This window comes from Scatophagus argus, chromosome 1 (genome assembly GCF_020382885.2).
Source record: "Scatophagus argus isolate fScaArg1 chromosome 1, fScaArg1.pri, whole genome shotgun sequence".
Classification (NCBI taxonomy): Eukaryota; Metazoa; Chordata; class Actinopteri; family Scatophagidae; genus Scatophagus; species Scatophagus argus.
The window spans coordinates 2,561,740-2,588,284 of NC_058493.1; the positions used below are offsets into that span (position 1 = coordinate 2,561,740).

At 40.5% G+C, this 26,545-nt stretch overlaps 2 protein-coding genes across 5 annotated transcripts in view; both read right to left on the bottom strand.

Annotated features, from left to right (window-relative positions):
- The window catches only part of adamts17 (ADAM metallopeptidase with thrombospondin type 1 motif, 17), a 95,676-nt gene extending 95,333 nt beyond the window's left edge, over window positions 1-343 (bottom strand). For all 3 annotated transcript variants that reach the window (XM_046390026.1, XM_046389949.1, XM_046390115.1), the window contains exon 1: window positions 135-343. In XM_046390026.1, coding sequence (XP_046245982.1) covers window positions 135-195 — 61 coding nt within the window. In that variant the 5' untranslated portion in view covers window positions 196-343. The remainder of the gene's footprint in view (window positions 1-134) is intronic.
- An 8,706-nt stretch (window positions 344-9,049) lies between these two features.
- cers3a (ceramide synthase 3a) lies at window positions 9,050-25,606 on the bottom strand. 2 transcript variants are annotated; one of them, XM_046390647.1, is made up of 11 exons: window positions 25,413-25,606; window positions 20,405-20,590; window positions 19,402-19,519; window positions 18,144-18,262; window positions 17,992-18,049; window positions 17,822-17,872; window positions 15,549-15,641; window positions 13,922-14,050; window positions 13,432-13,538; window positions 12,817-12,970; window positions 9,050-11,591 (listed from the first exon to the last, which is right to left on the bottom strand). In XM_046390647.1, the coding sequence occupies exons 2-11, from the start codon at window positions 20,575-20,577 to the stop codon at window positions 11,394-11,396; spliced, it is 1,200 nt and encodes a 399-aa protein (XP_046246603.1). In that variant the 5' UTR covers window positions 20,578-20,590; window positions 25,413-25,606; the 3' UTR covers window positions 9,050-11,393. The 2 variants fall into 2 exon arrangements, with proteins under 2 accessions (XP_046246603.1, XP_046246686.1); XM_046390730.1 differs by having other exon boundaries at window positions 20,405-20,586; window positions 25,413-25,572.
- Between the last annotated feature and the right edge of the window lie 939 nt (window positions 25,607-26,545).

Sequence of the window (26,545 nt, forward strand, 5' to 3'; positions counted from 1 at the left end):
GCACACTTCCTTGAAAGTGATCTTCATTAACACACTGACTCGTCCAAACAGACTGCTTCAGTTGACCTATATCTAAGAGAAACAGACTACACAGCACAGAGCGCATACGTGAAGAGTTCCAAGTCAGTACTTACCAGTCAGTCCGATGCAGAGAAGAGAGAGGAGCAGATGGGTAACATGGCTGTTGTGCATCATAAAGCAAAGCAGGATAGAATAACTGAGAGAAGGTGGATGTTTTTATTGTGAGGGGGGGACTGAAGCGCTTTGCAAAGCTCGGGGCAGACTGCGCAACTTTTCCTAAGTTAGAGAAGTTGGTGTAATTCAGGCTGGAGTGACTTTGTAGCGCAGAACACGCCTACACAGCCCGGGCCGGCCTCCACTGGTGTCAGATTGGTGCCGTTAAATCCTGACCAGAATAAGACAGAAAAACCCCTGCCTTCTCATTGGGCTCTGAAGCTGTCTGTCACTGCCGGGGGTTGAAACCCTACACGTGGTTTCGAGCGGCGGAAAAAAAGTGCAGGGAACTGGCTTTTTAGTGCGTGTGTGAGTGTGTGTGCGCGCGCGCGGGTTAGTGCTCTAGTTACGTTTTTGGCACTCAAGTTTTTACATTAAAGACAAGTTTTGAGATGGCTGCAATGAAGCTTTACATCATTTCACGCTGTCATGCGTGGAAATGACTGAAAACAAACAGACAGAATATGAATATGAATGGAGAATATGACAGAATAATAAATAATAACAATTTAAAAGAGCTGATGTAGAGGAAGACACAAGGAAATCAAATAAAAACAATCAGGTGGTTCTCAGTTATGAATGAAATCTAAACGGGGACAATTTTGTACTTTCCACGAAGATTCTTAATCAGAATAAAACGGTGTTTAAGACAATAGTGTTCCTTCAAGTTTGTGGAAACAGCTCAAACACAAATGCAACTCTGTAAAGAAGTGGTTTGCCCACTTTGGTGTGGAAGAACTTGGCTTGCCTGCGCAGAGCTCTGACCTCAGCCCCACCCAGAATCTTTGGGATGAACTGAAATGCGGACTTTGACCCAGGTCTTATCACCTGACATCAGTGCCGGACCTCTCCGTTTATATGCAACTTATTTGTAAAAGCAAATATGTTTATAAGGGAAATGTAATTGCTGCCTGGATTAAGTTCTGAGATAACATTTATCTGACGGAATCAAACATTATTTTTATGTGCTACATCAGACTGGCAAGATGTTTGGGGTGGATGGCGAACATAAAAGGAGTGGAATTCCAGGACACCAGGGACCACGGCTCAAGTCCAGACTCCTGTCTGTGGTTAGACTTGGGCAACAAAAGCACTTTAGTTAAGGTTAGAAAAAGATTGTGCTTTGGGGTGTAGGCTTCAGAAAACAAATGGATTACATTGTCAGTGAAGATTTTCCTGATATGTTCTTTGTCAACATTTTTGTGAATTGACATGTACGCATAAACGTAATAGCCTGGCACTATGTTTGCTTTTTAATCATATTTGCTGTTGCTATTTAGTTGAATGTAAAACAGAATTTCAAGGAGACAGAGTTGCTTGTGGAAAGCCTGAAACCAGATGGGTTGAGGCTGTTAAGCTGCAAGTATGCCTCTTCACAAGTGCTTGTTGGATGGTTGACCAGCTTCGGAAACCCCCTACCCCCACACCTTTTCATTTGACAATTTCAGTAACTTTCTGAAGCCAACAGTTCGATGTTCCCACCCACTTCACGGGGGTGTGAAAGGAGCCAAGGTCTGAACTCCTCTCTCTCTAGCTCTCTTTTCTCTCTCGTGACACAGCTGCTTCTGTCACCTCTCATACGACTAACCAAGTGCTCCACACAATGAAAGCCTTCCAGGAGAAACTGTCTGAAAATGTGTTCCAGTATTTCCGTATTTAAAATATGACAGCTGCTTTCAAGTGTGGCAAATGAGAACAGGTATGAACACATAAGACTGGTGATATATTTAAGGAATCTGCATAAATAAGTGTGACTAGTTAGATACAGATGAATGCCAGAAAGTTACCAGAAAGTTGGCATAGTATGTTTCAGTATCATATCACTTTCAGATTACATGCATGTGAGCTGGCTTTTTGATTAGGAAAAGGAGGAGACAATGGTGGTCTGAAACCTAGGAGAGATGACTGCTGAGCAAGAGATTACAAAACCTGGAGAAGTTTTTGTGAGATGTCAGGACATTTTCCATCTGTGTTCGTGGTGACAAAATCACAGCCTTATCGCAACATAAAATTGAAAACTTAAATGTAGAAAAACCTAAAGGTTCCATGTATCAAACATCCATCCATCCATTTTCTATACCGCTTATCCGTCAGGGCCGTGGGGGAGCTGGAGCCTATCCCAGCTGACTACAGGCGAGAGGCGGGGTACATCCTGGACTGGTCGCCAGTTAATCGCAATGTATCAAACATAAATTTTCAAAATATCAAAGGTAAAGTTTTCAGCATATACATGTTTTGCAGAAATTAATTCTGGCGATTGTAACCATGAGGCCTCACTGGATGGTTAAATGAGAAAAACTGAATTTTGGGGAAGATTGCTGTTCATCCCTGTGTTAAAGAACCAGCTCAGTATCCCACAGAATGAAGTCCATATTGGATGATTCCAAACCTTATATTTATGTCCGGTGACAGGATTCACTTCCAATGTCCTGAGAAGTGTGAAAAGTTAGGTGTCAAGGTCAGGCTGGTGGAAGGGACACACTACACCTAACCTTTTTGCCAATGTAGTATCAAAGCACTTTGTGAAATAGTAACAAAATATAATCAATAGGACACAAATGTTAAATTGTCATTGGGACTTTCAGCACATCTGTCTTCCCTAGCTGCATTTTGTTTCTTTGACTGAGTGAAATACAACATTGGTCAGGGTGGATGTCGGGTATACAAAGTGAAGGGGTCTCACATCAGAATCCAGGGGTCATGCTCTATCTGTGGTTTGGTTTTTCAATTAAAGTGCTTTGTTTTAGGTTAGGGAAAGGTTGTGATTTCAGTTAGACATCTTTAAAAAAAAATCAGACACACATTTAACCTTTAGGATTTGTGTACATGTTCAACAATTTTCTGTCCTTAACCAGAGCTGACACACACAAAAAAAATGGACATATCCATGTACATAAACCTTACACATTGAATTTTGTCAGTGCAGCATGAACTGGCACAATACTGAATTGTTCTTGGAGGAGGGGAGACCTGCAGCTAATGTCACTAATTCTACATTCATATTATCACCATGGACAGAGCACTGAAAAAGAAAACACACCTACAGCAACACAAACATCAGAAATCATCGTTTCAGATTTAGTAACAGCTTGTGTTCTGAGTTACCAACAGGTCTGGGAAGAGAAATACATTCTCTTCACAGCCCCAGTTAAGACCTGAAAGGATGTATAAGAGATAGGACATTACAAGCTTTGTTCTCAAGCAGTTACACTCAGCTGACAAAAGTAGATAACCTCACACCCTACAACAGTACATGCTGTTCTCAAACCACAATCCAATCGAACGGGAACTTGCATCCCTTTTACTTTAAACATGAAGGACTAATTGTGTTAATACCAAAAGCTACAGTCTGTGCACTCTAATCCAAAGCCTGGAGGGTGGATTACCAAATGACCCAATGAGGCCGGCGCTCATTGCCCTCTGACCATGGGCAGCTGACCCCTGATAATCAAAACCCCTGGGCACTGAGCCATAGACATTTATTTATCCTGAGGGAACTTGTTGTGCATGAAATTGCAGTACAAATTAGAGAAAAAATTCAAATATACAGAGTGCAAATATAAATGAAATAAAGCTAGCCATGGCCTAGAGGTTGGAGAATTGGCTTGTGATCGGAAGGTTGTGGGTTCGATTCCCCCACCGGAAGGGCAGGAAAAGATTTGAGTGTGGTGGAGTGATAATGTGCCCACCCCCCCGTTAGCTGGCTGATGTGCCCTTGAGCAAGGCACTTAACCCCAATTTGCTCCCCAGGCGTTTGATGCAGCCCACTGCTCCTGTGTGTTTCACTGCATGTTGCACGTGTGTGTGTTTCAATCAGTGATGGGTTAAATGCAGAGAAGTAATTTCCCAGCTCCTATACCAAGATTAGCAATAAAGGTACTGTGAGTGCCTTGTAAGTCAGAGAGTTGTAATGATTACAATCCACAGACAGAGGAAAAATAAACAAAAAGAGCAAATCAGAGCTGAAATGGAGTCTGGGACCTCTGCAGTCCAGGCTGAGGTGGATGAGCTGTAGTGTCCGACTGGGACAGACGCACTGTGGCGCACTGTGGTGGTAGTCTGCTGCTGAACCTGCTCCTGTTTGTCGGCTGCAGATTATAGAGGTGGTGAGAGCGTTCATGATGTTCCGTGGTCATCCTCCTCTCTGGCACCACCATCATGCTCCACTGCCAAGACAGAGCAGGCATCATGATGCGCCTACATGTAGTGAAATCGTTTGAATGAAGAAATGATGTCACAATGTAAAATTCATAAGAAACATATGTGGAGAAACATCAAAAGTTTAATCGGTTACTGAGTTTTCTTTTTGAAAATGAAACTGGGGCTGAGTGCCGCAGACAGGGTAAGAAAAGTATTCAAAGTACAACACAACACACTGCTGGTTTGGCTCATCTTCAAATGACAGCGGACCAAACTTCTGACTGGCTGAAGTTCATGCATCCGCTCCCAGACTAAAGGGTTTTATTGTCATTATACACCAGGATTACACAGCGAGACGCACAGTGTAACTCCCTCTATGCTGGACACACAGAAAGTGTATAACCTGGTACAAAAGTAGAACTAAAACAAAAGCGACCAAGATGTACGCAGTGTGCATTTTCTGTGGAAACTCAGTGTTTGGATGTGACCGTCCCTGTCAGAGCAGTCAGAGCAGTGCACAGCACTCAGAGAGAATTTCTGCTGAAGTGACCACAGATGGCTCTTTATGGAGGAGGAGGGAAGTGATTTTCTGAGCTGATAGAGCAAAGCCATGTATCCTGCTTTGAGCTTTATAATCACGAGTCAGCCAGATTGGTCAGCTCACACTTTCATACAGGCCTCAAACTCTGTCTGACAATGCAATTTGAAATCTATTTTGTTGTGTGTATGTGTATGATGAAGAAATCTACATTATTTTTGTTTCATTTTGTTAAATTTAAAGTCCAAAATTTACTTGATCTAAAAGACCTGATTTTCCAGCAGACGGGGATTCCCTCTGTACTATCAGGTTTCCATGCAAATTTCCTCCTTTGATATTCCATGAAATTATTACTCTTTTAACTCTTTAGAAGTTATTGTATTTGGACCTAAACACCTCAGGGACTCTTTTCTAGCTGAGCCACCACCCTGGATGGCATCACCTTTATCTCTAGGTGAGGAACCTTGGAGTTATTTTTGACCAGGACCTGTCCTTCAAATCTCATATAAAACTTATCACTAGGACTGCCTTCTTTCACCTTCGTAGCACAGTTAAAGTAAGGAACATCCTTTCTCAGAGTGATCCTGAGAAGTTGGTCCATGCATTCATCACTTCAAGGCTGGACAACTGTAATTCTCTTTTGTCAGGATGTTCTAAAAACTCTCTGAAGAGTCTCCATTTGGTCCAGAATGCTGCAGCGAAGGTATTGACATATAGGATAGACTTCAAAATCCTTCTACTGACTTATAAGGCTCTCAATAACAAAGCTCTGTCCTATCTCAAGGACCTCATTGTTCCTTATTGCCCCAGTAGAACACTTCGCTCCCAGAATGCAGGTCTGCTGGTGGTTCCCAGTATCTCTAAAAACAGACTGGGAGGTAGAGCTGTCAGCTACTCTGCTCCACTACTGGAACCAACTCTCTACATGGGTCAGAGAGGCAGACTCTCTCTCCACTTTTAAGTCCAGGCTAAAAACATTCCTCTATGATAGAGCTTATAGTTAGGGCTGGCTCAGGTAACTGAACCATTTTATAGCTATGCTGCCATAGGCTTGGACTGCCCTCCTCTCCTCTCCTCTCCTCTCCTCTCCTCTCCTCTCCTCTTACACATTTGCTGTTCCTTCTTTATCTGTTATACTGTGTAGTCTGGCCTTGGTGTCTCGCACTCTCTCTGTGTCTTCACAGATTTCTCCAGAGCTCCATCCACCAGCATCAACCTCCACCTGCATCACCTCCTTCCCTCTGCTTCTACCCTGCCTGCCGTCCCTGCTCATCAACCAGTCTGCTGCTCCTGCTTTCCCTGTTCACGGCCCAGCCTGCCCACCAGGAGCTGCCTCCATCAGCTCTCCCCTGCCTGAACATCCCCCATCTATCGCATGTTGTATAATGTGTAAAATTCAAAGGGTCTGGACACCCAAATAAACCCTAAATTAAAGTGATGAATGTGAACAGGTTGCTCACTTGGGACAATCTTTGCTCATAAAGTCTTTAAAAAAAGCAGTTTGTAGTCAGGGTCACATTTGAGATGTCTCGACCAAATACTGATGTTTTCCCTCTAAACCTCTCACATGGTTTCATTTCAATGCATGTTTAAATGATTTGATATCTCACCAAAAATCAATGATTACAGCAAAAGTCAAAAACCTGAAAACAGATTTATGTTTTGCAAACAGGAAATACGCTTTTTAGACATAAAGTATTAAGAAAGGGGTTGTTTCTCAGGGCTTGGGCTTGGCCTCTTACTTCCAATTAAGGGAAATCTTAATGCTTCAGCATACCAAGACATTTTGGACAATGTTATGCTTCCAACTTTGTGGCAACAGTTTGGGGAAGACCCTTTTCTATTCCAGCATGACTGTGTCCCAGTGCACAAAGCAAAGCTCCATAAATAGATTGGATGAGTTTGGTGTGGAGGAACTTGACTGACCCACACAGAGTCCTGGCCTCAACCTCACTAAACACCTTTGGGATGGCCTGGAATGGAGATTGCGAGCCTTTTCATTGAGTTTGTTCATTGAAATTGGCACAGAAACCCTCCAAAATCTTGTGGAAAGCCTGGAAAGTGGAAGCTGTTAGAGCTGCAATGCTGTCTACGTATTTAGAATGCAATGTCATTAAAGTCCCTGTTGGTGTAATGGTCACTTGTCCCAATACTTTTGTCCATATCTTGTAGTTCAAATTAGCTGCATCTCCAGCAGTGACTACAGTAACTTACACATGACTACAGTGCTTACACATTAAGACTTCATCATTAATAATCTAATTATGTCATATACAGCCTACGCCACACTATAAGACACACTATATGGGGCAGTCGTGGATCAGCGGTTAGGGTGTCGGACCCGTAACCGGTGGATCGCTGGTTCGATTCCCCATCCCGGTGTCCATGGCTGAGGTACCCTTGAGCAAGGTACCTAACCCCCACTGCTCCCCGGGTGCTGCACGCGGTCGCCCACTGCCCCGGGTTTGCTGTGTGTGTGTGCACGTCACTTGGGTGGGTTAAATGCAGAGAACAAATTTCATTGGAGTGAGTTCCCTCCAATGACAAGATATGTCACTTTCCTTCCTTCCTTCCTTATATGTTTCTGGCCATCAATGAATCTGAAGAAAGAGAGTTGATTATTGAGTCTCATTCCGAGGACATCAAAAACCGATGTTTCGGGTTGGTGGTGACTTGACAACCAGTCAGCTATCTTTCTCCAGAATCGTTTCATGGCGTGTTTACAAACAGCAGCCATTACATATTCAGCCTTTAAGTAGAAAGATCTGGATTCTTCATCTGAATACCACTGATAATATCCCCTGTGGAGCTTAGACCACATTTATTGTAGAAAACCTGCATTACAAGATGACTAGTGAGGAAGAGTCTAACAAAAGATGCTGATGATTGCATTATGGAAAATCAGTTGTTTTAGGAGCTGAAACCCATAGCCATTTTAACACTCATTTTATTGAACTCAATTGATCTCTTGTCCCATTAAATTCACTTATTACATATACATTTTACCTTAATTATAATAATTACTATAATGAAAGATTTAGGATAGTTATAATCTGGTTTACATCTGCCTGCCTAATTTTTGGTAATTGTTACAAATGTATAAACACATTTTCAGACATGTATTCCTGATCGCATTTGCTGAGTACAATAAATAAATAAATAAATAAAAAAATCAGTCCAGCCAGAAATTGGTTCCATTTTTCTGTTGCACATGTGGTCAGCAGTCTGAGCCTGTTCAGGATTGGACAGACAACAGCAGGTGATGACCACCATCTTATGGACAAAAATGGAATTACAAAACAAAAAGACTTACTCTCATTAGAAACCATAAAACATGGAGATACGACCTGAAAAGAAAAAAAAAACTTGCACAGCAAATGCTTTTTTCAGTAATGTATTACTGTAGCATAAAAGAGACACAAAACATCCAGTGTTTAGAAGTTGTGATCTAAATTGAGCGAATGTGTGCAAACGGTTGAATCATGGCCGAGGCCTCTGCTGTACAACCCAGAGTGGTCACTACAACTTCTCTATGACATGCCAAGGGGTTCCAACTGTCTTCTTGAAAGTAAATCAATTAACGTTTCTCTCAAATGTGATCTTTTAACCTTGACTGTTTGCATTAATCTTTGTTGTGTGAGCAGATCTGCATCATGATCCCAAAATTAACCACAAGGGTGTTGCGGAACAACAGAAAATGTGAAAGTGGTGCAGGTATTTAGCTTTTCAGGCTGAGGTCAAGAAAGCTATTAAACCTGCAACCAGCAGTCTCCCAGTTGTCGTTGCTGTGAGTTATCCTCCATATTTGGTTCTGGCCAGCTTTTTAGTTGATGAATAATGGTGTAACAGTGAGGTGAGCATGCACAGTGGGAGATAAGCCATGTTCCTCCTGATCTGACCTTTCACACAGCCATCACATCAGCAGGAATCATTATCTAGGACCACATGAAAAAGGCATCCAGGTCGTCTTGCTTTGAGGAGTTTAAGTTGGGGCAACTGGACTTCAGTTTAAAGTAAAGACATTTCAGCTGTCATCCAAAAGGCTTCTTCAGTTCTGAAGTCCAGTTACCCCAACTTAAGCTCTCTGTTGTGCTGTTCACACTTTAAAACAAACAAACAAACAAAAAACGATCTGAGTTAAGTATGAATGTTTTGGAAGCAAAACGTGTCTTCCAGGTACTTTAATAAATGCATTTATAAAGGGAACAAAGGCAAACCAGAGTGTTTCTTAATCCATAAAAATACAGACTGACCTGACAGCACAGTTTTATTCATCAAGACTACATGCTTCATGTGAAAATTGTAACACTTCATACAACATCCTGAACCTGACAGGACTACATATGCTGTGTGCTAAAAGAAACAAAAGATCATTTTATTTCCATTAACGGAACAATTTATTGTTGCTCTTCACTATCTATCTCCATTAACAGTTTTTTAAACGTTGAAATGTTTGGCCATAACATCCGGGGAATGATCCAACAATACTGACTATCAGTCATTTCATCAACGCACATAGCCGCTCAGTATTTCCATATAACAAACAAACTTACAACCAGCTTTCCATGCTTATTTTCTTCAGTGAAATGGAGAGCAGTAACAGACTCCTTCAAAGAATCCTTTGGTGCAGCATTGCTGATGTTAGGCAAGAGTAAGCATTCTCAAATATTTTTTGCCTTGGATTTAGAAAACTCACCTCCTCTGCTGTGCAGCAATGCTGATAAACCACCACCATGCCAAAACAAACTCCTCATAGGTGGAACCTACCTGGCAATTAAAGTTTTTCTGATTCTGATTCTGATTCTGATTCAATCCACCCTGACCTCTTCTGGTTGTGGACTTGAGGACAGTCTCATCCATGGATGTTTTAAGGAGGTCTCATCATTTCTCATCAGCTGGTCAAAGAGTCATTTTTCTTTCAGTTTTCTGTCTGCCTAATGTTTGCATTACCGTTCAAATGGATGTCAGTAGGTAAGACAGTAAGAGAACCAAGAGTGTTGACCAAGACTGCCTGCAGTTTAGTGGTATACTCAGTCTGTTTGTATTACAAACTGTCACACTAAATTCGTTGTAAAGCTACCCTGTACTTAAGCTCAGCAGACAGATGCAATCACTGACAACAATAAATCAGTGCAGTTAGTTCAGTCTAAAGATTTGATTCATTCATACAATCTTCATTCATTCATAAGGGATGTTGAATAAACAAGGATCAAAGTCACACAACATAGAGAAAGACTTTTTATGTGTAACATTTTGATTTTCTTACTTCATGAACTGAACCCACTCATTTTGGCTCTCATAAGGGAAAATATAAAAAGTAAGTGCATTATTTACTAAACTACAAAACTAAACTAAAACTGCTGGTAAGACTTTCTATGAAGACAGAAGTATTGGGACACCTAACCATCACACCAACAGGGATTTTACTGACATCGCATTCTAAATACATAGACAGCTTTGCAGCTATAACAGCTTCCACTCTTCTGGGAAGGCTTTCCACATTATATTTATAATGTTTTATGACAAGTCTTATGAATGCCCTCATAATGCACTACAGAAGTGATCTTCATAGAGAGTCCTGCCAAACAGTTTTTTTCCAGTCTAAAAGTTTAAATTATTGCATTTAACATCAACACTAAATCCCACAGAGGGCAGTGTTTCACAATACAATATCAACAAGTGTGTTTATATGGCACCCTTTTATGTCTATTTTGAATTTGGGCATAAAAATCAATGTTAGTGCCATGAAATTAGAAAATATGACAAAATATTACCACTTCTTCCTGCTTCTAGTCTTTGACCTAATCCAGCCTAAACACATCCCAGGCCAACGGGCCCAAACTGAATTACCAGACAAGGAGGCAAGTACCCCAAAATCCCAGACCACCTAAAGCTCCTCAGGTTCCAGATTTGTTGTCATTTAACATTTAAAATTGTTGGGGAAATAATAAACCTAAGTGCAAACTCAACTAAACAAGGCTACTGTTTTACAAAAGTGACCTGTGATGACATTTAGATTTAAGACTTAATTAAAGGAAGTAAAAGAAAAAGTTACCCTTACAGGTTGGGAGCCTCCCACCAGTCTGCTGTGTTACTACATTATCTCTGTGACCATAAGTAAATGGTGTGAGTGTACAGACATTTTTTGATGGATGAAACAGTGAGGTGAAGTGGCTGGAGAACATTCCACAGAGCACCAGCCCTGCACTTCAGAAATAGTATGGAACAAACTCAATATGAGGATAAGCACAGTGGGGTTTGTTTGCTTGTTTGGTTCGCTGGTCTCTGCTGGACCTGCGGAACAGTGAGGCACTGCCACAACAAAAACATCTCAAAGTTTCTCCCTGTACATGTGTGCGGTGAGAAAAGCAAGGCACATTTAAATAACACATTTTTGCTTATATTTTGGTCCATATTTGATGAAATTTATTTACCATTGTTCTATTTCTTACGTCTTCGACTCATACTGAATTACACCTAGTCAATACACAGTCTTTGAGCGGCAGATGTTCTCTGGCGGAGACAAGCATCCAAAGCAGCCATTCTTGTCCTCCTTCTCATCAGCTGCCAATCCATTCCCGACTTTGTGCTGTTCCTCACCTTCATCCTCTGTTGGGCTGCTCTCCTCGTCCTCCTCGTCCTCCTCCTCTTCATTATCACTCCTCTCATCTCTGGTCAGCTGTGACGTAAGAAAGAGAAGAATACAACAGTCGTAAAGAAGGAAACTATTTATGAGGGGTTGGGTGGAAAAGAGGGGAAGATGGAGGCAGAGGGAGTAGACGTTCAGAGAAAACAACAGGCAGCTGGTGGAACCCAGCAGCCAAATGCACAGAGAACAAAACCTTTGCCTGAAAGCAGATTTGCAACCTGAGCTGCAGCAGAGAACAATGAGCTGACGATTTGGACTCTTGTCAGTGGCAGAAGCTCATTATTTACTCCTTCTATCAACTGCCTTTGCAGTCACAGGGCTGTTGTTCTATCACAATATTTGCACTAAGTAAAAAAAAAAAAAACGATAGAAACTCTTAATGGCAACTGTTGGTCTGAATAGCCTCATGGTCGGTTTCCAGTCAGTGTGTTTGTGTGTTATTCCAAAGGTATTGCTGAATGTTACTTATATGTTCCTGGTAGCAAAGCAATAACATGTATGTCTAACATATGTGCTGTTAGGAACTTTCTATTGTCCAGAGCTGCCAGCGTTTGTACTGTTAACATCTGGTCACACCAACATTTAATTGTGACGCTACAGTGACAGGGTGACAAATGTGACAAGCACAAGCAGTCAGATGATACGGCAGGTTAGACATTCAAAGGTAAATTTAAACATGAAATAAACAGGCCGTCTTGAGATTCTGAACAAATTACTGATGCTGGTGTTTTTCTGGTGTGGACAGGAAAACCTAAAGTGAACTGACTGTATGTCAGAGTTGAAGGAGGACATTTGTTGATTTTACCATTCCTCTTCTATTTCCTCCAAATAGAGACTGCCAACTCCATGAAGACAATTAGTCTTCGTAGCAAATACCCCAAAAACAACATTGCCAGGCTGAAAACACTGAATATTATGGGGCCACTGAATCCTCTTCATTTTCTATGAGGAGGATGGAAAATGAAAATCTGAATTCAAAATGGCAGCACCCCTGGACAATTACTCTAAATTTATGACAGGGTCTATGGAATCATAACTCAGGAAACTCTTCAGTTACAACAATTCTGTAATTGCTAAATTATTTAGTTGCGGGAAGTTTTATGCTCTTGACTTGTCATACAGCCAAACTTAATGTCTTAATATCTCAATGGCTTTACTAGGCCTATGGTACAGTCTTACTAAGCAAACATTTCATACCCATCAGTACTTGGAAACATTTGTCAGATGACAGATAATTCTCATTGAGCAGACTTACAGAGCCAGTCATAAATTTTCGGATCATGCAGAGAATGAGGTAGGCCCAGAATATGTGCAGACAGAGAAGGACTATCAGCATGACATTGAAGAAGTAGTAGCCAAAGAAGGCAGGGTAGTGGTGAATGGGGTAGACCCAGGTACAGTGGATCAGCCTGAAACACAGCAGAATAGAAACAACAAGTCAAAATGTCTGATACTCAGGGTTCAGTTCTGTGTCATTATGTGGTGTGTTTTATTCATACTGCTGCTCTTTAGATCCTGTTGAGCTATTTGTTGCTGTAACCTACACTATAAAGACAAAAGTATTGGAACACACCTCTCTTATTGAATTCAGGTGTGGTACGGGACTGTTTTTCAGAGTTGAGCTTGGCTCCTTACTTCCAGTAAAGGGAAGTCTACCTTCTAAAAAATACACTAAAGTTTAAATGCCCAAATCTTATAGACTATGGAAAGAATCTGAAACATTATATTGTAAAGCTTACTGTCATTTTGTATACCTATGCACACACATGATACATACCTACACACACAAACATATGCAGACTCTCTCTCTCTCTCTCTCTCTCTCTCTGTCTCACACACACACACACACACAAACTCAAACTCAACTTACCAGAAAGGGAAAATGATCAGTCGTGTTACCATAAACACGATGGCAAACAGAACAAAGAGAGCTTTGCAGGTTTTCTCCCATTTGGCGTAGTTGAATAACTTGGCAGACTAAAAGAAAAAGGAATTGGTGTTGGGTTGTTGGTGTAGGTTACGCACTATAGCAACAAAGCTCTTTAGCCAAGTCTAACACTACAGTAATGCTTGGTCATACTGCTGAGATATAGAAGTTCATCCACATCTTCCACCAAATCAGAATAGAGAATTTCCAGCGACTATAGTTAACAGCAACACTTTATTGATTTATTTTATCATCAGCAGGACCTTTTGCAAACCTTTACCACAGTTTATGTATCAGAAATACAATATTTCAGTTGTCATACACTGATACCATAGAGAGAGAGAAAAAAATTGAATTGTTAAACTGAATATAATAAGATATTTCCAATATCAACATGTTACCATTCTTAAACATGTGTGTGGCTGTGACTGACCTCAAGTAAAACATCAGAAGCATCATGGACTAGCATGACCAGAGTTCCTATACGAATGTAGTTGACACACCAGGAGAATGATAAGAGGACCAGCGTGGCCAAGTGGTGGATGATTTGCTCCTTAAAGTCCTATAAGAGGAAAAAAGCCAGCTGGTTACCGTGGAAAACACTTAAAGTTTCTACCAGACAGCTAAATGCAAATGCTGAATGTAATTTATAACACCCAGTATGACTCTGAGTGGTGTTGTGTGGTAAGTCCATCCTCCCGGGAGCTTGAATGTCTCTAGCAAATGTCAATCAATGGCAATCTGCCAGTTAAGCTTAAACCTCACATGTCTTGTATGCACATAAAAATTCCTGATGGTGGTGGTACTAAAGGAACTAAAGGTCATGGGCATCTGGAGACACAGTAGTTGTGGAGACTTCTTGCTGCTGATCTGTTTAATAGGCCAGCTGACATTTTTATGGTCAAACCTTACAAATAACATGACCTGGCTAATTTCGTCCACTTTATTGTAGGATACAGGGTTCTCTAGAGCAAGGATTCCAACATTTTCTGCACCATGGACCATTTATATTAACAACGTCAATCCTTGGAGAATGAGGCTGACCATGTCACTGGATGATTAATTACTCATGCTTTATCATTATACCTTTCATGCATGCTGTCCACCACAAGCGCACATTACAATTTATTAAGTGCACCAAATTTTCACAACTCCAGTTTTAAGTGTCTTGACTTTGGAGTAAATTGTTCATCAGTTCTATTCATGTGTAAATCTCCTTCAAAAAGAGTTTTGGAAAATAAAGCTCTTGTACATTTACCCACACATAAAGAAAAACACCTCGCTCCATTTCTAACAATTTGTGCATGAAAGAATCCCACAATTACTATATGCCACCATCATTTGTTTCTTTATCCTTTGTTGAGTCATGGCTGCCTTTACATATTCATTCCATAAAAGTTTTCCACATTCAACATCAAATAAAATTAACATTAAATTCGCAATGGTTAGCCAGTATCTTCATTTAACATTATCAAAAGCAACAAGCACTAGTTACCGTACCTGTAAACAACGAATTTCAACATTTTGACTCTTCCTGTTTTAGTCAGTGTTATACAGGGACGGAGGAAAAGATGTCATGTTCCCTCGGGACACAAAAGCTCTCAGCACTCCATCTTTTACAATATCATGCATATTTCTATGCTTCACCTAAACTGCACAATCACTGACACTGATATACAAAAAATACATTATTATTATACTGCACTATAATGTAAGAGTTGTGTGTGTGTGTGTGTCTGCTCAGATAAGGTATGTGGCCTGTTCCTGTTTTCGCATCCCTTCCAAATGTATCCTGTCCAAATTATTGCTTTGAGGTCTGCCCTTTGTACAGGATATTTTAAGGGGTGGGGCATGTGGGCCGATGGGATCAGGAGAGGCTGGGGCAGAACACAAAGGAGAAGGCTAGGGTACAGGTGAGGGTCTCAGGGGCCAGAGGAGCGCTCGAGTGAAGTAAAGTCCCAATCTTTGTTTGTTTAATTTATTTGAATGCCCACATCCTCTCTCGGGCATGATCTCTCTCTCTCTCTCTCTCTCTCTATCTCTGTCTCTCAACTACTCACCTTTCTTTTGACATCAAAGGCAACACTGAAGAGAAGAGAGCCGTAGAAGCTCATTTCCAAGATATAATACCAGTACTGAGACTCCAGCATGGTCTGCAGACAGACAGACAGGCAGACAGACACAATAGCAGAGTCAGAGACAGCATGTAACATGAAACTACAGTCAGTCTTAGTCACACAGACAAAAGATTTGTCCCCAAAGGCTGTGCTCTTTGTGTTTTAGCTGGAAGGAAGGAACTAAAGATGAATTTATTGTTCACTCCAAGACTTCATCTCCCACTCATCTCCATTTTTCAAATTGTAGTACAGGCTGACAATGAAGCTATGTGATGCACGTGTCACAGTGTGGTTAGCTAAAGGTCCTTTTCACATACAACTGCAGCCAGTTTATAAAGCAGATTTACTGATTTGGTTAATCTTTCTGCTCATAATTCCTTCATGAGGCCAGAGACATTTTATTTATTTCATTTTGATTGTTCATAAAGATTCCCTAATCTCCTTATGCTTATATAAAAAGGCAACTTTGCATTTTGACAAAGAGTTACACTTTGCTAATAGCAGTGCTGAAGAAAAGAATTAAATTTTCCTACATTCTCACATTTTTTTAGGGCTCTCAAGAGCTACATTTTGGCATCTTACTCAAGTAACAGATTGGCTTTCAGACAAAATAACATGCTGGCATTTTTAGCTTTAAACCTATTTCACCTCTTACTGCTTGTCTCTGTGCCTAACCTTGACTTTGAAAACATTCGGGTTGCAGCAGTTCCAAAGTCTCTTTTTTCATTTGGCTGAGTACTGGAAATGCGTTGGTGAAACAAAATGGTTTTCACTCCTTGGAGTCACTTTTTTCCTCCATATATCTGTGTGGTCCCAGTATCAACCCCTGGGGTGTCTTGTATTTCACTATGGACTGAGGCAATCGCATGGGCACCATTTGGAACAAAAAATGTACAGTTCATCAATTAAGAACACACTTTTGAGCTTTTCCAGTTATGTCGGCCCAGTAGTAAAAGGTAATTTTGAGATTGATATGCAACTGATGCATCAAGGCCAGATTTTATAATGAGTGGTTGTACACAGGCAGTCCTCAAATATTCTGGGACACAGGTGGAGTGTGAAGAAGTAATTATTGCAATCAAGGGGTAGTCATACGCATGAGTTCATAGAGAATCACATCACATCCACAGAGCTTAAGGAGCATTTGAAGTGTGCCACACTGTTTAGAAGCTCATTTAGAGTCTGGTATAAAACCTGATAAAATAGCATGGCTGGAACATCATTAAAATGTTTTTAAAAAGTCAAGACATTCCTCACTTATGCCACTTAAAATGGGCCTGTGCTTACTAGTTTGACTTCAAACACAGAAATGGTTGGCCCTGACATTCTGTGTTCAGTTACAGATCATCAACTCTTTCATTTGTTGATAATAAAGGTACCTGAGGTCTTCCTCCATCTTCATTCCACCCTTCTACATTCTGTTCTAAGCGTGTGAATGTTATCATTCATCCAGGGGACCAATCCTATGCTGTTTAACTCTTGCTTTAAAAGATGCAACAGAATCTAAAGTGAAGGTTAGAGTCATTCATCAGTTTGTCTGTGTCTGAGGATCAGGGTATACAGCTGGTGGCAGGAAAACTGGTAGTGTGAGTGTAAAGCGTGTGAGCGTACTGTGTAAGTGTTGTTTACCAAGTCTGCTTGTAAAATGCTATCAGATAAAATACAAACTGGTCCAATATGTTCGGGTCATTAATGTTTATGGGGCCAGTACTCATCCCATAAGTAAACACCAGGTCTAAAATAAGGCAAGAACATGTTGGTGTAATCAAATGAATTGATTGCATGAACTCTGCTATCATGGATATTCATATCATTCAAAATAATTATCGCTTAAGTAAGGACATTGTAAAAAGTCTGAGAATTCAGGTAAAACATCTGATGTAGCTCTTGCAGGACAATAGATAATTACACACAAGCTGGGGGATGTGCACTTACTTTAAGTATCCGTTTGCTGATCTTGATTGGGACAATAAACATGTCAACCGACTGCATGTTGTTCCACTTGTGTATACTGCATGTTGACATTTAATGCAATTTAATTTTTAGTCTAATAGTGTTCTTTAATTTAATGATAAGGTCTATGTTACAAGTTAAGTTAAAAAATTAAATTAAGTTAAAAGTTAAAAAGCTTTCAGAGAATCAGTTAAAACTGGACATACATTTATATTTTCTGAAGTTAAGTCAAAGATTATGGTGTAAAAGAAAAGCATACAAACCTGCTTTGGGAAACCTGTCCATACTTCTCTGGTGTCATAAAACCATTCTTTCTGCAAATACATTGAGAGAAATTTTTATTATATTTCTAACAAAAGGAAACGTTGAAATACAGCAACCGTCATTAAAGTGTTTCTGACTGAGATGGTCTCCAATCACGTAAGCTACTCACATCGCACAATGCTACTGTCCCTCCAATGAACGCAGACAGGTAGAAGACAAACCTCCAGCTGTAGAAAGCAGAGGGGAGACGATGATGTACAGAATGTGGAGACTGAAGGTCACGCAGAGAAACACACACACATACACACACAGAGTAGTGACCTGGCTTCTCTGAATTTCTTCAGGACTCCAGGACGGTCCTGACTCCGTCTCCTTCTGAACCAGCGCTCAACTTGTCTCACTGACAAAGAGCTTTTCTTTGACAGTCCATCAATGTCTGCCTGGAAGGAAGAGAAAACAAACACATACATAAGGACTGTTGGTGGCTGTACTTTGTATTGTGAATCAATGAATGCACTTAACAGTGGGGTTTGTAAATTAATTAATACAACAAGGACATTAATGTTGAAAAAAGAAAGGTGCTGTGATGTTAGTTGTACTTTGTAATAAGTTTGGAGATGTTTCCAGAAAGAGGGTTGCATGTCAATTTAAAGCCTCATGAGAAGAATTCGACTGGCTTGTGTTGGTAACCGCTACAAAGACATCAGGACAACTGAAATATGATCAGCCTTCTCAGTTGAGTAAGGACTCTGGCTGCTGCTGCTATTGTGTTATGACAGGCAAGAAAACTTTCCCAGACTTATGTTGTCCCTGTCCCAACTTGTTTGAAATGTATTGCTGGCATCACATTCAGAAAAAAGCATTTATTTACAGAAACCAATCAAGGTCTTGGGGTAAATTGTTAAATGTATTGTCTTTGTACTGTTTTCAATTGAGTATATGTCAAATAGGGTTAACTTTCATTGGAATCAGGGTTGTACAGGAATTTCAGCATCTATGTTTTATGAAATGAGACAGAGCTAAACTATTTGTACCTAACATAAATTTAAAAAGACAGATTTAGTAACATCCTTGTTATGCAACACATAGGTTAGAGAGGGTAATAACTTCCCAAATTTCATCTTGCATGGTTCTGGGAAATTGTACAGCCATCCAGATTAATGTTGAACAGTGGTCTACGTCAACAATTTGGACTTGGACTTGGACTTGGCATACAATTTTCATTAGTTTCCTCACACAAGACAGGAGGGGTCATTGGCTGGAAAAATGAAAATACAAACTACAAGTATTTCTGCCTGTGGAATCCAACATTTAGCTTTAACAGGAGGACACAATTATTATTGCCTGGTTTCACCCAGATATGGATAAAACCAGGTAGGCACCAGCACCCTCAGACTAGTAAAGTCCTTAAAGGCAAATATGCAGAATTTGTCAGTTGCTATTTGCAAACACACCATTCAACGGAAATGGTTGAAAGACAGGTTTCAAATAAAAACAACCAAATCCAGTTTTATCAATCACTTACTAAGATGTGAAAACCAAGACCACAGGACTGATATTTGAGCGGGACTTTGTGTACCTGAGCAGGATATTTACACTGAGTAGTGTAATAAACCTCCAGGATGGGGTTGTCTGCTGCTTTCCGGTGGACTCTCTGCTTGATGCCAGCAGAGACTGCGAGTGGTGTTGCTATCCATCTGGAGCACAGTAAACACACACAGGATTCAGTCCTAACAATGTCATTGTCAGTTTGGATATACAGTACATGAAATACATCATATGTAGTTTGATTAATGATTTGATGATTGCACTGTCACTGTTTACCTACCTCAAGTTCCAAGTTTTCAAAGTTTTGGGAAAGGACAAAGTCGGGTGACTTTTTTCATATGGCCTTTGTAATGATAGCCACATGAAAATTTTCAGTGAAGAGAAATCGTAATGCTTCAGCATAAAGACTCGTAAAGACATGGTTGGGTGAGTTTGGTGTGGAAGAACTTGACTGGCCCACACAGAGTCCTGACCTCAACCCCATCCAACACTTTTGGGGTGAACTGGAATGGAGACTGTGAACCAGGCTTTTTCTTTGAGTTTGTTCATTGCCTGATGTCACAAATGCTCTACTTCATGAATGGGCAAAATTCCCACAGAAACACTCCGAAACCATGTGGAAAGCCTTCCCAGAAGAGTGGAAGCTGTTAGAGCTGCAAAGCTGTCTGTGTATTTAGAATGCAACGTCATTACCTGTTGGTGTAATGGTCTGGTGCCCCAGCACTTTTGTCTGTACAGTGTAGGTGAGAGCAAGCTATTTGGCTTAAGACACTGGTGTGCTATTCATACACCCTTTGGTGAGTCCAGCTAACAAACATTAAACTGACTGCTTTCGCACAGCAATGGAGCTCTTTGGCACAGATGAATGAGATATATTAGGCTTTAGGTATGCAGACAATACATGTACATTGTTGGTTTTTATATCAGCAGACATTTCCTAAACTGTAATATTTTGTCTAATATTCAGCAGAGAGTGATGTGCTGTTGGTTTGTATAACCAAATCAGAGAGAAGCACACAGAATGTAAATCTTACCTTTCAAACAGATACCTGATGAACAAGAAGGCAAAGGCGTAGGGGACAGTGATGTAGAGATGTGACGCTTTGGCGTAGACCCGGCCCTCCCTGTCTTCCAGGTCAGCCCAGGTCAGGTTCACAGGGAGCCATATTCTGTCCCACCAGAACCACTCATACAACGTGTCAAACATTCCTTCACCCTAACTGAGCAACCAGGTCACACAAACACAAAAAGAGGTAAGTTGGTAAGTGCATAGTAACTACCAACAGACATGCAGCAGTGTTTGTAGCTAATGTCTAGAAGTGAAGGACTATGATGACAATTCACTGTGGAAAACTGTCCAGAAACAAATAGGTAACGCCCTGTGACTCATTCTTTTGACTGAATTTGTCAGATAATTCCTACATGGAGCCTGATCTCACAGAGAAATGTACTTATTTGCACCTAACCGAAGTGTAGTTCATTTTCAGTATGAAAAAATGAGAAATACACATATTCCTCTTACCTGTAATGCTGTTTATCCACTGTGATTGTTTTGGTGTGAGTTGCAGAATTTTGGTGATATCAGTGGATAAACAGCACAGCTTAGAGTAAAAAGTGTATTTTTGATTTTGAGGTGAACTGTCCCTTTAAACCAAAGTTCAAATAAAAATAAATAAATAAATAAATAACACTATCTGGCTGTCCTAGTCACTGCATTTTTTAAAGGCCTGAGTGGGAAGAAGAAACTTCCAAATGTCCTTCAAGAGCAGCTTTCATTAAAGTGTAAATGCTGCCATGGCTTGCACATTAACTGCCCATTTCCAAATATCTTTTAGTCAATTAGAAATTATAACATCACGCTGAGAAATGACAAATTTGGAAAAGTTATACTATGTGTTAATTTTGATGACAGACACGAAGATAACGTTCTAGGAAGAGGCCACAACAAACAGACTGCAGTCACAGATGCTACAGTTGATGTAATGTACATAAAGGTCTATTTCCTAAGCAAATATTGACCCAGTGATCCCTCCCTTACACTCAAGATCACTTCTACGCCCATTTCAACAGCCTTCTCTCTCTCTCTGTCCCACACACACACATACAGAGCAACAGGCTTTTCTCTCACAGACAGACAGAGAGAGAGAGAGAGAGAGAGAGAGAGAGAGAGAGACATAAAGACAGATAGAGGGTGAGAGAGGGAAAGAGAAAAAGGCACAGCAAAACCTGACAATGAAAACCTTAGTTGGAGCCTAACAACACAATGCAGTTCAAAGCAGCAAAGAAAACTCTCAGTCAAGATGTGGCAAAGTAACTGGATGGGTCAAACACCAGGGTTCAAGCCCAAAGTCTAAGTCAGTTTGTTCTGTAAGTTATGTTCTGTAACTAACAAAAAGTATATTTTTAACATATATTCAATAGGTACCATAAATTACACACTGGATATCAATCTCGGTTCCAGTTCATCCCAAAGGTGTTTGATTGGGATGGGTCAGGGTTCTGTGGTCAACTCATCCAACCATGTCTTCATGGACTTTGCTTTGTGCACTGGGGCACAGTCATGCTGGAATAGAAAAGGGCCTTCTCTGGGCTTTTGCTACAGGATTGGAAGCATAGCATTGTCCAAAATGTCTTGATATGCTGAAGCATTAAGAGTTCTCTTCACTGGAAGTCAGGGGCCGAGTCCAACCCCCCCTGAAAAACGGCCCATAACGAGGAGTGTGTGGATGCTTTTGTGTTTATAGAGTGTCATTTCAGTATTCATTATCTTCATAAACCTAACTCTTTTGTGCCAAAACTTCACCAAAGTGCAATCGTTCCACAACATTAATAACAGTCCAAAAGTCCTAATGTGTGAAACATTTAGCAGCAAGCTTTATTTTGAAAGTCCATCAAGTTCACCATCAGATTTGACCTGTTTGGTCACATAAAATTTGAAAAATCAAGAATAAACACACAATCAAATTATTTCATCCATTTTCAAGTTAGCAGAGGGCTAAACTGGAAGTTAACCTAACTGGTGGAAGCCATAGTGCATGTGTTCTATGGGAGCACAGTGAGAAGATACATTGAAGAGGCAGGTAATTTTACAATCACCAGGGAAGTCAAAGTTTGTTGGTTTCATGTATCACTGAGCAGCTTTCAAAGAAATAAAGGGGGCCCGACTCCAATGCTGTATCCAGATTTTCCCTCAAAAGCTTAAAAACTAAGGGGTAACTAGACTGATATAGCTTAAACTTTTTACAGGCAACGACCAAGCAGCCATATTTTATGAGTTGGGAGTGAGAAATGTTAAAAAAAACAAGAATCTGTTACTTGCTCATATACTCAAAGCTGCTCAGCTTTATTCCTTTCCTGATGGGCAACCTCTTCATGTTCATGAATAAAAAGTGTCCTCAGAAGCAAAGGCAGTGTTGATTGCAGTACAGAAAACCTCTTTGGATAGAGGTTGCTGCTTGATGTCCTATGCATTGTGCTAGTCAATCAAATACAGTGCATCTGGAAAGTATTCACACCACTTCGCTTATTCCACATTTTGTTATGTTATAGTCTCATTCCAAAATGGATTAAATTCATTTTTTCCCAAAAAATTCTACACAAAATACCCCATAATAACAAAGTAAAACAAGTTTACTTGAATTTTTTTGCAAATTTGTTAAAAATAAAAAACAAAAATATAACATGTACATAACCCTGTGATCAATACTTTGTTGAAGCCCCTTTGGCAGCGATTACAGCCTCAAGTCTTTCTGAGTCTGATCCTATAAGCTTGGCACAGTTATTTTTGGGCAGTTTCTCCCACTCTTCAGTGTAGAACCTCTCAAGCTCCATCAGGTTGGATGGGGAGCGTCAGTGCAAAGCCATTTTCAGATCTCACCAGAGATGCTCAATAGGGTTCAAGTCTGGGCTCTGGCTGGGCCACTCAAGGACATTCACAGTGTTGTCCCAAAGCCACTCCTTTGTGATGTTGGCTGTATGCTTAGGGTCATTGTCCTGTTGGAAAATAAACCTTCACCTCAGTCTGAGGGCCATTGGTGGAGTGCTGCAGAAATGGTTGTCCCTCTTGAAGGTTCTCCCCTCTCCACAGAGCAATGCTGGAGCTCTGTCAGAGTGACTATTGGGTTCTGGTCATCTCCCTGACCTCCCTCCCTCTTCTACCCTGATCACTCAGTTTGGTTGCGCGGCCAGCTCTAGGAAGAGTCCTGGTGTTTTCAAACTTCTTCCACTTACGGATTATGGAAGCCACTGTGCTCTTCGGGACCTTTAATGAAGCAGAAATCTTTCTGAACCCTTCTCCAGATCTGTGCCTCGACACAATCCTGTCTCGGAGGTCTAAAGACAATTCCTTTGACTTCATGGCTTGGTTTGTGCTCTGACATGCACTGTCAACTGCTTATATAGACAGGTGTGTGCCTTTCCAAATCATGCTCAATCAACTGAATTTACCACAGGTGGACTCAGTTCAAGTTGTAGAAACCTCTGAAGGATGATCAGTGGAAACAGGATGCATCCGAGCTCAATTGTGAGTGTCATGACAAAGGGTGTGAATACTTACGTACATGTTACATTTTTTTATTTTTCATTTTTAATAAATCTGAAAAAACTTTCATCATAACATCATTATGAGGTATTTTGTGTAGAATTTTGAGGGAGAAATTTAATTTAATCCATTTTGGAATGAGACTGCAACATAACAAAATGTGGAAAAAGCAAAGCTGTGTGACTACTTTCTGGATGTACTGTACATGTAAACACACCTGGATAGTTCTGGCAATGCCTCTAACCTAGCCTCTGTAGCTTCTGTAATACAACCTCTCACTGTTTCAATTTGAATCATCTGCTGTACAGCAACAGTTTATTCAGCTCAGGATTAGCCTATCAAAGTGAGCGCTGATATGTTTACTTCTCATCACAATAATCCATCAACTTTAACTTGTTGCACTCAGAGAGTCCTGTACATTTGTCACTGCAGAGACAAGCTCTGTTGACACTAAACACTACCCTCTCTTATGTCCTGGACTCAAATGTATTATATTTATAATTACCAAGGTTGAGGAAAGCTGTTATGCCATAATACTGACAGAGTGCTAAGGAGGCTCTGCAAAATAATTGCCATTAAATAGTTACATTTAGTTAAAATCAGTGGTGGGACTGTCCTCATCAGCTATGCCTCAGCTAGGGTTTCTTGTTACCAGAATACACTTAAAGTATTTCCACTGAAACCCACTGGTGATTCGCTCTCTGGAGTGTTTGACTAAACATGTTCAGCCTGCACGCTGCACAGACAACTCTCTGTCTGACACAAAGCATTGACAGTGAGCTGTTGTGGGCACTTTAACAAAATCGGTGTCTTTAAGTAAACAACAATAACACATAAGTTTAAAATAAAGCACTTTATATATATTTTTTTTACCTCTGAAATGAAGAAACAAAGCTTGAACTCTCACTCAGTGAAATAAATACTGTAAAGTACCAGTAAAGAAGAATGAAACCTCTGAACAGTCTCTAAGAGCTCAAAAGCTCGAAGGCCTATTTTTCATGACTCCAGGCTTTACAAATACACAGTAAAAATACCACTCTTGACTTATCCTTCAGTTGTTTGCTTCGTGGACATGAAAGGAGGTTTGTCTCGCTTGTCAAAGTACTTGTCATTCCACCTTCACATCACTGCTGGCCCCACAGAGGTTACCAAGCAATACAGGTCCTCGAAACTGTCAAACTGAAGCGAAAAACATCCTGAACCCCCACGACTAATCTTAACCCAAACCTTTTGATTTCAAGTGTGGAGACTTCACAGGATCTTTGTGTTGATCTTTCTGAGAACAGGGATGTCATTCATCCCAACTGAGCCATGAAAAAGCTGGCAGAGCCTAAGAGCAAACTCCACTAACTATAGGATCTCTTCTGTTCAAACAACTCCCCTCTGAACATTCACACCAAAAAAGAAGAAAAAAAAACGGGAACTGTCACTCACACTCAAACTAGAAACATACACAGGGCTCTTCAATCACATTCCAAGGTCACAGGAAAACACAGTCTTACCTTTTTCCCTGTCAGTGCTACCAGATAGAGCAGGTAAGGACTGTTGATTCCACACTGGCTGACTGCTGTGTTTGCTGTGGGAAATTAACATGGATGGAAAAGTCCTCTATTCCCTCGCTACGACGAGCCAGAAAGCCACTCTCTCTTTGTTTGACATTCTTCAGCGTCACACCCAGCACAGCCACAATTACCTGGGAAAGGTTTTTTTCTCCCCTCCAGGAAGTAGAGGTAGGTTAGCGGATTGCCACAATACACACACACACACACACACACACACACACACCAGCTTTGTCCTCAGGGATCTAATAACCTTGTGTGTACTATGTTCCAGATAAGAACAAAAGCAGGTTCTCCCACAAAACAAACCGCTGAGGGCCAAAAAAGCAACTGGGAAATTATGTTGACTTTAAAAAAAGTCAACTGACTGACTTTCGCATTAATACAAATATATATATTGACATGTAATATACACTGTATATTATCATTGGTGAAAGCAGCAAAAACGCTCACCATTACAAACAATATCCTTCATTTTATTTATTGGCTTTAATCAGCTGCACATTATATGACTCATTATTTGACACTTCCACAGATTTTTAGAGCTCTGTGCCAGCATTAGCTGTGGCCTGAGGCATTATCTTTTTGGATTGTTTGTCCGACAATCCCATTTGAACAGAGTTTATAAGCATTATTATGCTAACTATGATAAAAATTTCACACAAATGACTAGAATACAAAAGGTGATGACATTTTATATTTAAAAGGTCAAAGATCACCTTCACGGTGACATCCTAATGTTTTCTGTCCGTTATTCAGCTGCATAACTCAGGAACAGAAGGGCAGATTGTGACCAGGTTTCACATTTGGTCAGATACTGAACTGATGACACTAATTTTGTGTGGCCACCATGAAACTGTGCTGATTGTTTAGACCATCTGTGCTGCGGGGTTGAAGGTGTGAGTGAAGCATCCACCTTTTAGAGTTTGTAGCTTCTTCTTGAAGATTTATAGTCCACCACAGGTTTATAGGTTTTAATGACACTGAGCTTCAGGTGATTGTTGTTGTACCATGTGATGAAGCTCTCTGTCAGTCACTACATACAGTAGATTATATGAGTCTGGACAGACATGGAT